This window comes from Podarcis pityusensis (genome assembly GCF_964106645.2).
Source record: "Podarcis pityusensis genome assembly, chromosome: 4".
NCBI classification, from domain to species: Eukaryota; Metazoa; Chordata; class Lepidosauria; order Squamata; family Lacertidae; genus Podarcis; species Podarcis pityusensis.
In genome coordinates, this window is record NC_138027.1 from 79886324 (window position 1) to 79899944 (window position 13621).

The following is a 13621-nucleotide window of genomic DNA, read 5'->3' on the forward strand; positions in this document are numbered from 1 at the left end:
AACCTGAAATATGAGACAAAATGTGCAAGCACTATATTCTCCATTTTTTTGGGTAAGAAATTACAGAATGACACACACACCTACCAAAACTAGTATGAAATGAAGGAATCACATGCACCTTCAAGGTTACTTGGCTGTGTTTTATTATGCCAAAACCATAGCCAAATTTGTTGAGTAGATATTTTATTATTCCAAGGTACCTGCTGTCCAGCCATGTGAGAATCAGATTTAAACACACTCAGGGACTAATAATACACATTTGCAAGAGACAGTTGAAATAAGGCTATTATCTTCAAAGCAACAAAAGGAGTCTACTGAACTGGGTACCTTACACAACCTCGTGAAACAGTACCACATCCTTTGAACCTCAGGCCTACTCTAAAACAGAGGTTAAAAGGAGCAGCTGTTAATCTCTATTCAGTACTTGATCTTGAGGTTGACTTAATTCACTCCTGAGCAAGATCAACAGGTGCTTCTCAAAAGCCTATTATAAAACTAATAGTGAGGGGGTGGGGATGATCCTGATTGAATAATAATAAAAACCAATTCTGATTTTCACAGTCTAAAATTGCTGCTAAACATATGAGGCAGTGCCTATTAAAATAGGGCTTCGTCTTTCATAGCAGAATGTGATTTCATCAGTGGTGCAAAAAGTCAAATTCATTAAAACAAATCCTAGGTTGGAAATTTGTCCTAGGTCTATTTACAGCCACCATACCCTTGTCAGCTGACAAAACCAAGCCAATATGTATGTGTGTATTTCCTCCCCCCACCCCCAAGCAGGTCACTGAGCAAAGACAGTTCAAATATTTTGAACAAAACCCTACCCAGATTGTAGTCCTAGATGTAAATTACGGTCACTTGTGAACCCAGTTTCGTAAACAAGATTGCAACTCAGAACTGGAAGCAAATGATGGATTTTTATCTCTGCCATTCAGCCTCTGAATTAAATGCTCCTGGTGGCTTTGTCTCTACACCAATTATTGTAAGCCTTTAAGGCAATTAAGTACTAAACACAAGTTAAGGTGTATTTGGATGGACTCTTACTTACACACACCTCAGATATGAAATCTAAAAAGCACTCCTGTTATATTGCAGGACACGTACAATATCTGACATTTGTGGAAAGGTTGGGTGGGGTTAATTGCATGTACTTTTTTCCAGACTGTGAAATGTACATTGCCACAAACAATTACTTTCTAAACAAGAATTATTTGTATAATGCATAGTTTACATACTACATAAAGGGTGACATTCATTGCTCATAATACCGTGACTAAAAGTATAGGTGGAATATTTTTATATCCATTGAGGCCCATTGAAATGCCATTTCAATCACTAGGATTAAAAGGTTAGGAAAACCTGATCCGATACCTACAAACTCTAAAATATATATTATACTGAACAGACACTCACTTGTTTAAAAACTACATATTTTTTATTTGTTAGCGTCATTTGGGACCATTAAATAAGGTTGTGCTATTACAAGTGAACTAAAACTGAGGAAGGTGTTTCTGTATTTTGAGAGCTTTTAAAAATAAAATAAAAGAATAATGTAGTAAAAGTAAAGTGTCTGGCACATACAAGAATTGCCATGTGAGTCAGACACTTATACTCTGGAACATTGTTTACAAATGATTATTCTGAAATCAAATCTTACCAGAATAGGCGTGGCGTGGGTAATTTCGCCCATGCCTCTTTGTCAGAGACCGCTGTACTGCTGAAGAAACACTGTGAAAGACGTGGTTCACTCTGCGCAGAATTCGGAAAGGATTTTCTTGTCCTTCTCTTGCATATCCACGTTGCGACATTGTGCTATTGCCACATGAAACTTTTAAAAAAATGTTTCATACAAAGAGAACCCACAATATCTTTTTCTTGTAGCCTTTAATGTTCACTCCAGTGCTACTTAAAAAGGTAGCATTTTAAAAAAGTTGTCCAGGACTTTAGCATTTGGAGATGAAGGGTAACTCTTTGTATTTCACTTCTCATTAATAAACGAAACAATAAAACACTTGGCAGATTTAACTGCCGGTAATTCACTCCAGTTTTGATCGCAGCGATAATTTCTTGATGCACCTAAATTACACTGTATACTGCTAAATGTAATTTACAAAATGTAACTAATATATTGATGCACGGAACACATTCACTGCCTCTCCTCTTCAGTAGCTGTTACGTAAAGCCAGAAATCTACATGAGAAATAATACTGTACAGAAATTTCTGAGTAGCTAACTTCTGTTCTTGGATCCAGGTGTGTTTTCAGTCAGAACCCATCATTTTTAGAAGAGGTCATAACCAGTTTTATAGTCCATCTCCTTGCCACATAGCTCTCCCACAATATTAGAGAGTTTTCCTTCATTTCCAAATCGCCTCTACCATTATTTACATATTTGCAATCTCCTTCTTAATGCCCAGGGGTATTCTGCAATTACCAAGCAACGTCTTAGGCTTCCACTGTAGAAGGGCACATGGAGTTTCTCTTCATAGATTCATGTCAGCAGCCAGCCAGGCAGAAATCTATTGCTTAAATTGCTAAACTTTCAGCTCCCACATCTGCCCCATCAGGTTTGTCTCTTCCCCTCTCCTTGAAGTTTGCACTGTTCCGCTGCTTTCAACAGGGCAGAATAAAATAGCAAGGCTAAGTAGGATGCTATAAACAAATTATGCACCTTTCCTGTAACAGGTCCTCTTTTTAACTGCTGCTGGAGCCCCAAGAAACTGAAGATACTGCAGCTGAGCTCTTCAAAGTCAGAATGGCTTTTTCCTCAAAGCATTCAAAAGGGAAAAAGCTAAGAGGACACTTCCCAAGGAAATTCAAATAACACACAAATTACAGTGGGAAGGAAGGGAGGGAGACCACTGCTGTCTTAAACCATACCAGGAAGTTCTGCATTGTCTCTTCATCTTATTTAATACAGACGAGAGAGAGGGGGGCGGGAAACTGATTATGTTGCTTTACTTGGCAAGAACCCCTTTCTGTGAGAGACATTTGGCTAACTTAACTGTGGGTGTGTTCAGATAACTCGTATTTTCCCACAACAGCACACGGATGCTCACAACTACTGTGCAGTGTGATTATGTACAGGTCCAACAAAACACTGGAGTCAGGAGCGAATATTAACAATTTGAGAAACACAGTCTTCACACTTTGTAATACATATGCATTTGTATATGTATTTTGAAACTTTTTCATCACAGTTAGTAACAGGAAAACCACAATGCACGAAGCAACTCAGCTGTTTCTTTGTGGCTTACAGAGTCCAAGGTATTTTTTGGATCGTATGGTCCATGCACAATCAAAGGCAACTAAATGAAGCTCTTTGGAATGTAATAACACTCTTCGTCAGAGAATATTAAGCATGTGGAAGCTGTGGCTGGATGGTTACATGGGAGCCGGTTGAAGTTAAATCCTTCGAAGACAGAGGTCCTCTGGCTGGGACGGGATGATATGGGATTGAGGGGGCAACTCCCATCTCTTGCGGGGGTGCAATTAGCGCCAGCACTGTCCGTTAAGAGTTTGGGTGTAATCTTCGATACCTCCCTCTCTATGGAGGCGCAGATTACAGCTATAACAAAGGTGGCATTTTTTCATCTCTGCCAAGCTAAGCAGTTGGCTCCTTATCTCTCTCGCCCTGACCTAGCCCCTGTGATCCACGTGACGGTCACCTCCAGACTGGATTACTGTAACTCGCTCTATGTGGGGCTGCCCTTGAGACTGACCCAGAAACTCCAGTGGGTGCAGAATGCTGCGGCGAGACTCCTTATGGGGTCTTCGCTGCGAGATCACATTCACCCGGTGCTATACCAGCTGCACTGGCTCCCGGTGGAGTACAGGATCAGGAGGTTTAAGGTGCTGGTTTTAACCTTTAAAGCCCTATACGGCCTAGGACCCTCGTACCTACGGGACCACCTCTCCTGGTATGTCCCACAGAGGAACCTACGGTCTGAAAATAAAAACATCCTGAAGGTCCCAGGCCACAGAGAGGTTAGGCTGGCCTCAACTAGAGCCAGGGCTTTCTTGGCTGTGGCTCCAATCTGGTGGAACGCTCTGTCACAAGAGACTAGGGCCCTGCGGGACCTGACATCTTTCCGCAGGGCCTGCAAGACAGAGCTGTTCCACCAGGCCTTTGGTCAGGGCGCAGCCTGACTCTCTCCTCTGGCAATCTGCACAGAAGTTTGCTTAATGGTTGCCATCAATTTGATTTTAATTAATTTTATAATGGAATGTTTTTAGAATGTGGGATTATTTGATTGTTGTTAACCACCCTGAGCCCGGCTTCGGCTGGGGAGGGCGGGATATAAATAAAAATTATTATTATTATTATTATTATGTGTTCCTCAACACAAGACTTATCGCAGAAAGTAGTTAAAAGCAGTTTTTTAAAAAGTCACTTTGTTCCTACAGTTGTTCTTAAATATCCATTGTGAAGAGAGGTCCAGCTTGAAAACACTTCCAATATTCCAATAAGAATCTTTAAAATGGTTTCTGTACTCACTAACTGAACTTGGTTGCCTCACTCTTCTACCTCTCCCCCCTCCCCCACTTTAAAAATGAAGATTATGGTATAACAAAATGAAAAGTTAGATAAATATGACATATAAACAGAATTTACTCACAATAGCAAATCACTGTGATTGGCCTGTTATTGTCTAAATTAATGCAAAATAATAAACCAACCAACAAACCTTGCACATCTGGTTAGTAGTATCTTACTGAATTACAAAACAACAAGTTGACAGAAATAATTCAAGTAAGGACCAAGGTTTAGTTCCGGTTTTTAACATGAGATGCATTGTGGCTGAGATATAACTTATTTTTCAGTTTCATGATTCCTATGTACAACATGTTTTTCTGGCTAGAAGAGCACAGATGGCTCTACGAACTGCACATAGGATCACTCAGTGTTGGAAACACAAAGAGGCAAGTAGTTCAGGAACTACTTATCACAACGTATTTGCAATACAGTCAAACACATATATGGAACCCTTGCAAACTGATGTGTTGCTGGTTGCAAAACCTTGCAGGTAAGTGTACTTTCCACGTCAGTAGCAACTTCCTATTAGGTGCCAGGTTCAGTTTCAGTTCTTGGCATCTCCAGGTAAAGCTGGGGAACAGCTCTGCCTGACACTCTGACAATCTGTTGCTGATTAGACCACGGTGTGGATGGGCCAATAGTGTTGTATAAAGCAGATTTCTACATTGATTCACACTAGGGCTATGTACACAATGCCATTTACTCTGGCTTCAGTTCACTTTGACTGCTGGCGTTTGGAGTGGAGTACACAAAACGCTAGCCACAATCCATACATATCGTGTAGCTGCTTGAGAAATACTCCTGTTAGATGTGCTTCCCCCTCAAACCAGCTTCCATCCTATTAGAGGATGGAAGCTGCAGTTAAGCTGAGGTGTGTACATTTCAGGCAGCTGGTTTGAGCATGTGCAGATGATGGCACATGCAATGGTGACAGATTCAGTGAACTGGAGCTTGGCATGGGAAAACAAATCAGGTAATGGGCATCAGGTGAAGACATCCCCAACCAGACTCTGCTGTGTGAAGCAATGTAAGAAAGCAACCCAAAATGCAATGGGCAGGGGTGGTGGTGTGTGTGTGTGTGTGTGTGTGTGTGTGTAAAACCTAGGACTGCTGGTGATTCCTGAACACAGGCAGGAGCAGTGAGAACTTTTTTTAAAAAAATCTCTATGGTACAAACATGGTTAGCTTAAAAACACAGATAATCAAAATGGAAGATTACAGAATACTTTAGTTTCCACAAGAAGATGACCTACTGGCATGCTTTGTAAAAAAAGCATAACATTAAACTATGGTGATGATGCAAATTGGCCGTACATTTCATTTCATGTACTCAAGAGTTCTGAGGTGCAAAGAAATTTGTCGCAACAATGATTGTGCCTGCTCAGAAATCTGAAGGAAACAGATGGTGTGACAACATCAAGGGGGGGAAAATAAATATTTTTCTGGCTGCTGATTCCTACTGTTCAAAAATATATCCACTCAGGATTTCTTTTTCAGTCTCTGCCCAACCACCACCAAGCCAATTAGCAGCTTGAAAGACAGCAGTATCCTACCGTGTTAATTGGAAATGCTAAGCAAACTGCACCTGATCTTATCTGTCCCCTGTGCAAAGGGGAGAGTTGGTTTAAGACTTAAACCAACAGGGATATTGAAGGACCAAGCTACAGTGGGGGAAAGCCTTTTTTTTACCTTTTCAATAAAAGTCTCAAATCCATTTAAAATGCACTTTTCGTGTTCTTTTGAGAAGATAATTGGTTTTTTAAAAAATGAAATAAAAATAAGCTTGAGCAAGAGTGGTTCATTTCATGAGCTCTCTGCAGCCTGTTCTCCTAATTCTCTGAATTGGCCTGTATATAAAATGCCACTTGGAAGGCTAGTTCTTCAGACAATTGATTTTCGCATGGAACGATCTGTGCATATTGATTTTCTTTTATATACTCAATAGCAGAAATCTCCTTCAATTTAAAATTACCATGCTGCATACGAGCAGGCCTTCTTTTCTGGTGAAGAGGCAAATGATATATATTTGGATTTGTGAAATCCCAGTTTTTTCTAGCAAAGATTTCCAAGGCAAAAATGGCATGCCTGGTTCAGCTCTAGCTGGCTTAGTTTAATCAAATATGCTTTTTGTTCTAAGTAAAAATTAGTTTAGTCATCTATGATTAGTCCTAAACTGAAGATTTGCATGAAAAGTAAATCACACATGCCACTTCAGTAGACAAGCATAAGAAGGATCAGTTTAGAAGTGCTAGCTGGCAATGTTTCACTTTCAGGCCTTCAAAGCCATTTCTTTAATGTAAACCATAGAAAACTAACCTATGTTATGTTAAAGAGTGTGAAATTTATAAAAAGTGCCTTTTCCGTAAGAGATTTTATAGAACTGTTAGTTCAATACTACAAAGCAACAGAACTGAAAACTCTTTTTAAGTGTTATATCCACCATTTTGTAGACTACTATACACCTTCCAGAACATTTGCTATTGTGAAAACTCATTTTTTCCCCTAAAGCATATTCCCTCCCACTTTTGATTAAGGAGGCATTAGAACAAAATACTTTGTTCGCTTAAAACAGCAAGCCAGAAATACAAAGAATATTTCAGAATAGGTAGTATTTTCTTCCTTAAATATCACAGGATTTAAAAAAGAACATCTGCCACACTGCAAAACATAATTAATGTAACAAATATTACTCACTTTTTGTTCTAGGTGAGAAAACCACCTTAACAGTAAATTTGTTTTACACCATCATTTTAATACCGTATTTGGCAGACAGCTGAATGTAGGATTTTCCCATTGTAAAGTGAAAGTCTGTTTACTTGCTTTCAGAAAAGGTAGCAAGGTGCTTTTTTTGCCTGGAAAGCTAGTTGCTAGGTGTTTTGTTGATTCAGTTGATGCTACTTACGTCTTTGGTATTTGTTTTATGGTATATACATTACTTTCTTATACTCCTTAAGCTGCTTTGATATTTAGAAAAATGGCATAAAGTCTTTAAAATAAATATGACTTTTCTCACACAATTGTTCTGCAAAGTTAGCAAAACATCTCAGCTGCACAAAGGCAGGTCAAGTTTATTTCTTTTTAACATAAAAAACAAACCAGCATTGAATTTCTATGGCCTTTTGTACATCATTAAATGCAACAGAAAGCACTACCACATCACACAGTTGAGAATCAAGATTGAATGTGTCAGTCTACACCCCCAAAGAAGTCTCAAAATAGGGGCACACAGTGATAAAGCTATTTTAAAAAATAAAAAAATTAAAAAGCCCAGTCGGAAAATTTCAAATATGAAACAGTTATGAAACCTGCGTTTGTTTTAACTTGATTAGTTAAGCAGAGAATCCTATAACAAAGGAGGAGGATACAGAAGCCATTTCCTCAGAGGAAAGCAAAGCAAACAGAAGCAAAAAAGCTTTGGGTGAGAAAGGTGTCTAAAAATAAATGGCAGTTCTGATTAGGTGAGAACCAGACATTATGTCTACAGAGTTTAAAGGAGCTGGTTTTCATTCAAGTTGTACAAGGAGAAGCCAAAGTGACTTTCATTCAGCTAGCTGACGGTCAAGGACTGCTGGGACTGCCTCTATTTGGCAAAACCACATTTCAAAATAATGTGCCTCTGCGTCGACAGCAGAGCTTTACAAGCAATACCGCGAGAATCCTCTTCTCTAGTTCTAAGAAGAATCAGAAGAAAAAAGAATGTGCATAGATGAATCATAAAAATGTAAGATGAGCCCTGCAGGATCAGACCAAAGGCACATCCTAGCCCTAGTATTCTTGTTTTCACAGTGGCCAACCAAATGTCCAAGGAAAGTGTGCAAGCAGGAACTGACTGCAACAGCACTCTTCCCAGCTGCAGTTCCTAGCGGTTGGTATTATGTGGTATATACTACCTCCAGTGTTAGAAACTCAAAGCTAGGTGCCAAATGGCTCCTTAAACCAAGGTTGCAACTGCCAAAATGGAATGTCTAGTTACCATATTTGGGCAAGACAACTCTAAAGCCTTAGTTTTCCAAAGGATGGACTGACTGTGATTGGTTATCAGTTAAAACACCTGGCTAGTTCATACGGCAACCTTGAACTGGGTTAAGGGCTCTGGGAACTTACAGGAGAAAAGTCACTTGATCCAGGGACATTCTTGCACCTGCTCAGAAAAAGCATTTTTGGTTCCAAAAATTCATTCCGATTGTGCAGATGAAATGTAACGGATAGAATTCTACAGGATGGGGCATTAGTTTGTGAAAACGGTCTAGAACCAATGATCCTCAGATGGTGGAGATGTCAGGAGCTAACCTGGTGCCCGGGCATATCCACTTGGGCAGAAGTGGTCAAAAGCCAGGTGCAAAATGCACCCAATGCCTGGCTACAGTGGAACAAGAAGATAGCCATAACAGCTAGTAGCCAAAGATACAGTGGTACCTCGGGTTAAGAACTTAATTCGTTCCGGAGGTCCGTTCTTAACCTGAAACTGTTCTTAACCTGAAGCACCACTTTAGCTAATGGGGCCTCCCACTGGCGCCGCTGCGCAATTTCTGTTCTCATCCTGAAGCAAAGTTCTTAACCTGAGGTACTATTTCGGGGTTAGCGGAGTCTGTAACCTGAAGCGTCTGTAACCCGAGATACCACTGTAGCCTTATCGTTCATCAACTGATAAACGAAGTGAAGAAATATTTTGTTTTGTCTCTTCACAATTATTCTCAGGCGATCTGGTCAATTCAAACGCTTGATCAGAAAAAAACGATAAAGTATGTAAGAGGAAACAGCAGTAAAGTTGTTGGGATCTTTCATCTCTTAATAACATTTCTTGCAGCTGAACCACATCAGAACTAGTCCTATAATTAGACAGAGGAAGCTACCTCAGGCAGTAGTTGTGGTAGTACCCCCTCACATACCACCATTGCATTCCCCGAGACCCACACCCCAAGGTAGCCTGTTGGTCCTCAGATATGATAGAATACAGTGGAACCTCGGAAGCCGAACGCCTTTGAACACGAACGTTTCAGCTCTTGAACAATCGAAACCTGGAAGTAATTGTTCCGGTTTTCAAACAATTTTCGGAAGTTGAATGTCCAGCGTGGCTTCCAATTGGATGCAGGACGCCGTGCCTTGGTTTTCAAATTGTTCCGGGAGTAAAACGGACTCCCGTTGGAACGGATTAAATTAAAAAACCAAGGTACGACTGTATTCTGTTCAGTCACACAGATCCAAGTCAATATTCAACAACCACTTCAGTCAGATTTTGCACAGACACCCCCCCGGCAATTATGTTGTGTATTTTGGGTTTTTTTATGTTGTAAACTGCCCTGTGATCTCCAGGATGAAGGGAGGCATATAAATCTATACATAATAATGCAGAAAATGAGAGGTGTCTGCAATCCCACCCCAGGTCAAAGTCAAGCTGCTAAAATCCAATGTGGTTGCTTTCTTAAGTCTGAAGTCATTTGGGCACTGCCTGACATGTAAGGGAATGTCCAGAGAACATTTTCACTTCTATTAGATATACTGCAACAGATCTGCTCTGTTTCAGCAACTACCAATAGGATGCCTGGCCCTCACAGGTGAGACATTTTTGAAATAGAATCGGGGATCAAATATGTTGCTTGCCTGCAGTCGTGAGGCAAGGAGAAGTAGTAACATGTTACAGGCAAAGACTCAAACTAGAACAGAAAAAGGAAACCTGGAACATTTGGTCACATTCTGATCCTGCTTGTGTGAAACACTTAGTCATAGTTTAGTATTAAAAAGAGAAGGCATAGAGAGCCTTCAGCTCATGGGCTCCCTCTCCCCATTTGTTCTCCAGCAAGCCCATAAGGAGAAGTTGGGAAACTTTCGTTTCTGTTCTTCATTAACGGAAGCTTGCCATGATTTCTAACCATGGGCAAACTTTTGGCTAATTTTAACTATGGTTTGCTGAAACAAGCCACCTTCAAACCATGGGTTACAAGTGAGCTTATTCACAAAGTCCCGTTCAAAGTAGCTACAGCTTGTGGTTCAGACGTAATGCCAAACTAACAGAAAATCTTATTGTTCCAATCTCATCATGGCCTTACCAGAGGAATAAAGGGCAGAGCGCAAAAGTCTTACTGCAGTTCATTCTTGTAAATGCTAAACCTTTTATTGGCATCACATACAAACATCCAAAACAAAACAAACCATAGTTTAGCATGACATGCAACTGCAGAATCCTTTACAGTCCCAGTAAGACTGTAATAGAACATTTCTAATTAAACATTTTCCAATGTCTTAAACAGTTTCAAATCTGAATTCAGCATGTTTAGGCAACACAAATTTATGGTTTAAATTCACTCCTTTCCCTACTTACAAACAAAGCAAGCAAGCAAGCAAGCAAGCAAGGGAGAGTGTATGACCCCACACTCTTAAAAGTTGTAATAACAGCTTTGAAGTCACCCAAGTTGGTGGTGTAGCAATTCATTATGTCACATTTAGCAAAAAATGCATTTTTTAGAAATGGGAAATATAACAGTGGAAAATTCCCAAATAAAAGGAAGGGAAAAGCAAGGTCTTAGCTCCCCAAGGTTACAGAAAACAATACCAGATGGCAGCAACTTCAAATGCATTTGTCAATGCCAAACATGGCTCTTCCCTGACTACAAAGTTCAAGCCAAGCCATGCTTTTTAAAAGCACAGAAGGAAACATGCCAAAATACATTAGGATGCACCATAGTCAACTATGCTCTACAAAATGAGATATAGATATTCAATCAGGTGTACAAAACTCAAAACTAATTAGTCTAATATGCCCCCAGCAGGCAGAAGGTGGTGGATCTGACTAGTACAAGTGACTTGAAGCAACTGTTTACAAACTCCCAGCAATTTAACAGTAGATATTAATCTAGACCCTGCTAAGTATTGCAGAACCATTATCTGCAACAAGTAGTAGAATATCCATGAAGGACCAAAATGGATGACAAGTTCTGTGGCACTTTTTTTGGCAAATTGTTTTGATGATGAGCCTGAAGACAACACCGTATTTATCAGCATAAATAGGTTGGCATGAGTCCTTTGGAAATATACTAAAGCAGACAAGGAGAAAAAACAACAACAGCAGCATGATAATGCATAAGGAGTTATAAATATTGATGAAACGTTTCAAAGAATGTGCTGGAAAAGCAAGGGTCGCAATCATACATTCCCCCCAGATAGATTATGGTAATCCATAGTCTACCTTTTATGTGAGTTCACCTACATTAGTAATTAAATTAACGGAGAAGATGGGAAATTCCATCCTCCTGGCTCAGTTCCTGATCAGTATAAAGGGTGTTCAAAGGATTATTTCTTCTCTCTTTTCCTTGCTCTCTATTCAACTCAGCTTCATCTGCTGAAGGCCACAAGATCCTGGCTCACAGCCCTGGATGGATTAACTATGAACTTTATTCCAAAATGCTAGGGAACTTTGAAATTCTCAACAAGATGGGCTGGAGGAAGGAAGGCCAAATCTTCAGTTAGGATGGGATTGAAACAGAAAATTGTGATTGCTTTGTCAACTCAACTGTAATGCAATTCTTACACCATTTTTAAACCATAGGAACTTTTATTTCCCTATTCCATTGTGTTAAGTTGCTATCCTTTCCAGATTTCACAGTAACATGCAGATAACAATAAGCCTTAAACTGAAGCACTGGACACTAATAAACCACTTGATTCGTTTCAGTTACAGTGTTTAGCCTGCGGTATCACACTTTTCTCTCCATCTCTTTGGGTTGCAAATTACCAAATCTGAACCCTGAGTGGAACAACCATTTAGCATTGGTGCACTGACCAGGAATTGGCTGGATTAGATCCCAAATTAATAACAGATCATGGTGTACAAAAATACACTTTTGAGCACTTCAGTTCCTATTGCTTCCAATCACCCTCTATGCACAAAAAACCTATTTCAATCCTTACAGCAATTTTTAAAACAGAGAATGTACACAAATAGATGTTCTCATGAGATATTGCCAGTGTCAGAATGAATAAGAATTGCACAGTTGCATTAAAATTGAAATATGCAGAAGAGCCAGAAGAGCCAATGAAAACAGATGCAAGCAACTCAAGGTGTTAAAATGAGATCAAGAGTAAATCTGAAACTGTTTGATACCTTAAAAGCCAATCCAAGGGAACGGTTAGCCCTCCAGTCTTAGAGGTTTTAATGTGGTCGATGACTTGGGTCTTCCAAGAGAAAATATGCTTTAACAAGTTTTATTTATAGTCAGCGAAGTGCTACAAAAGGTGAGATTTCACAGGAACCAGAACCTCCAGGGCAGCAAAACTTGCCAAACATTACTAGTCTAAAAACAGTCTTAGATCTCAAATTATCACAGACGGCTTAGTACATTAGAAGTCAACGAAGAAATCATTATAAATCTCCTAGAATTTTACCAGCTATGGCTGATACATCAATTACAGATGACCTTGGACAGGAATATTCTGGCCACAGTGATCCAGGCACTGGTAACCTCAAGATTCGATTACTGCAATGCGCTCTGTGGGCGGCTATCCTTCAGCCTGGTCCAGAGGCTCAAGGTGGTGCAAAACACACCACTTGAACTGCCTGCTTACTCAGGCCCATCACCCATTTCTCTTGGCACTCCCCACTCTTAACATCTCCACCCAATCCTCCTTCCTTGCCGCTACCCAGCCATCTGAGTTCATCACTGCAGTAGGAATTGTTGCACACTAGATAGAGCCATAAAGAAAGCTGATCGCCGAAGAATTTATGCTTTTGAATTATGGTGCTGGAGGAGACTCTTGAGAGTCCCATGGACTGCAAGAAGATCAAACCTATCCATTCTGAAGGAAATCAGCCCTGAGTGCTCACTGGAAGGACAGATCCTGAAGCTGAGGCTCCAATACTTTGGCCACCTCATGAGAAGAAAAGACTCCCTGGAAAAAACCCTGATGTTGGGAAAGATGGAGGGCACAAGGAGAAGGGGACGACAGAGGACGAGATGGTTGGATAGTGTTCTCGAAGCTACAAACATGAGTTTGACCAAACTGCGGGAGGCAGTGGAAGACAGGAGTGCCTGGCGTGCTCTGGTCCATGGGGTCACGAAGCTAACGACCTAACGACTAAACAACAACA

At 40.3% G+C, this 13621-nt stretch overlaps 1 protein-coding gene across 8 annotated transcripts in view; it reads right to left on the reverse strand.

The window, feature by feature from the left end:
* The window catches only part of MCF2L (MCF.2 cell line derived transforming sequence like), a 117769-nt gene that overhangs the window by 79625 nt on the left and 24523 nt on the right, over positions 1-13621 (reverse strand). Inside the window, exon 1 of one of the 8 annotated variants that reach the window (XM_081002956.1) lies at positions 1661-2767. The exons of the other annotated variants lie outside the window; for them this stretch is intronic. Within the exon in view, the coding sequence (XP_080859082.1) occupies positions 1661-1811 (151 nt within the window). The 5' untranslated portion in view covers positions 1812-2767. Of the gene's footprint in view, positions 1-1660; positions 2768-13621 lie in introns of those variants that run through there. 8 annotated transcript variants of the gene reach the window in all.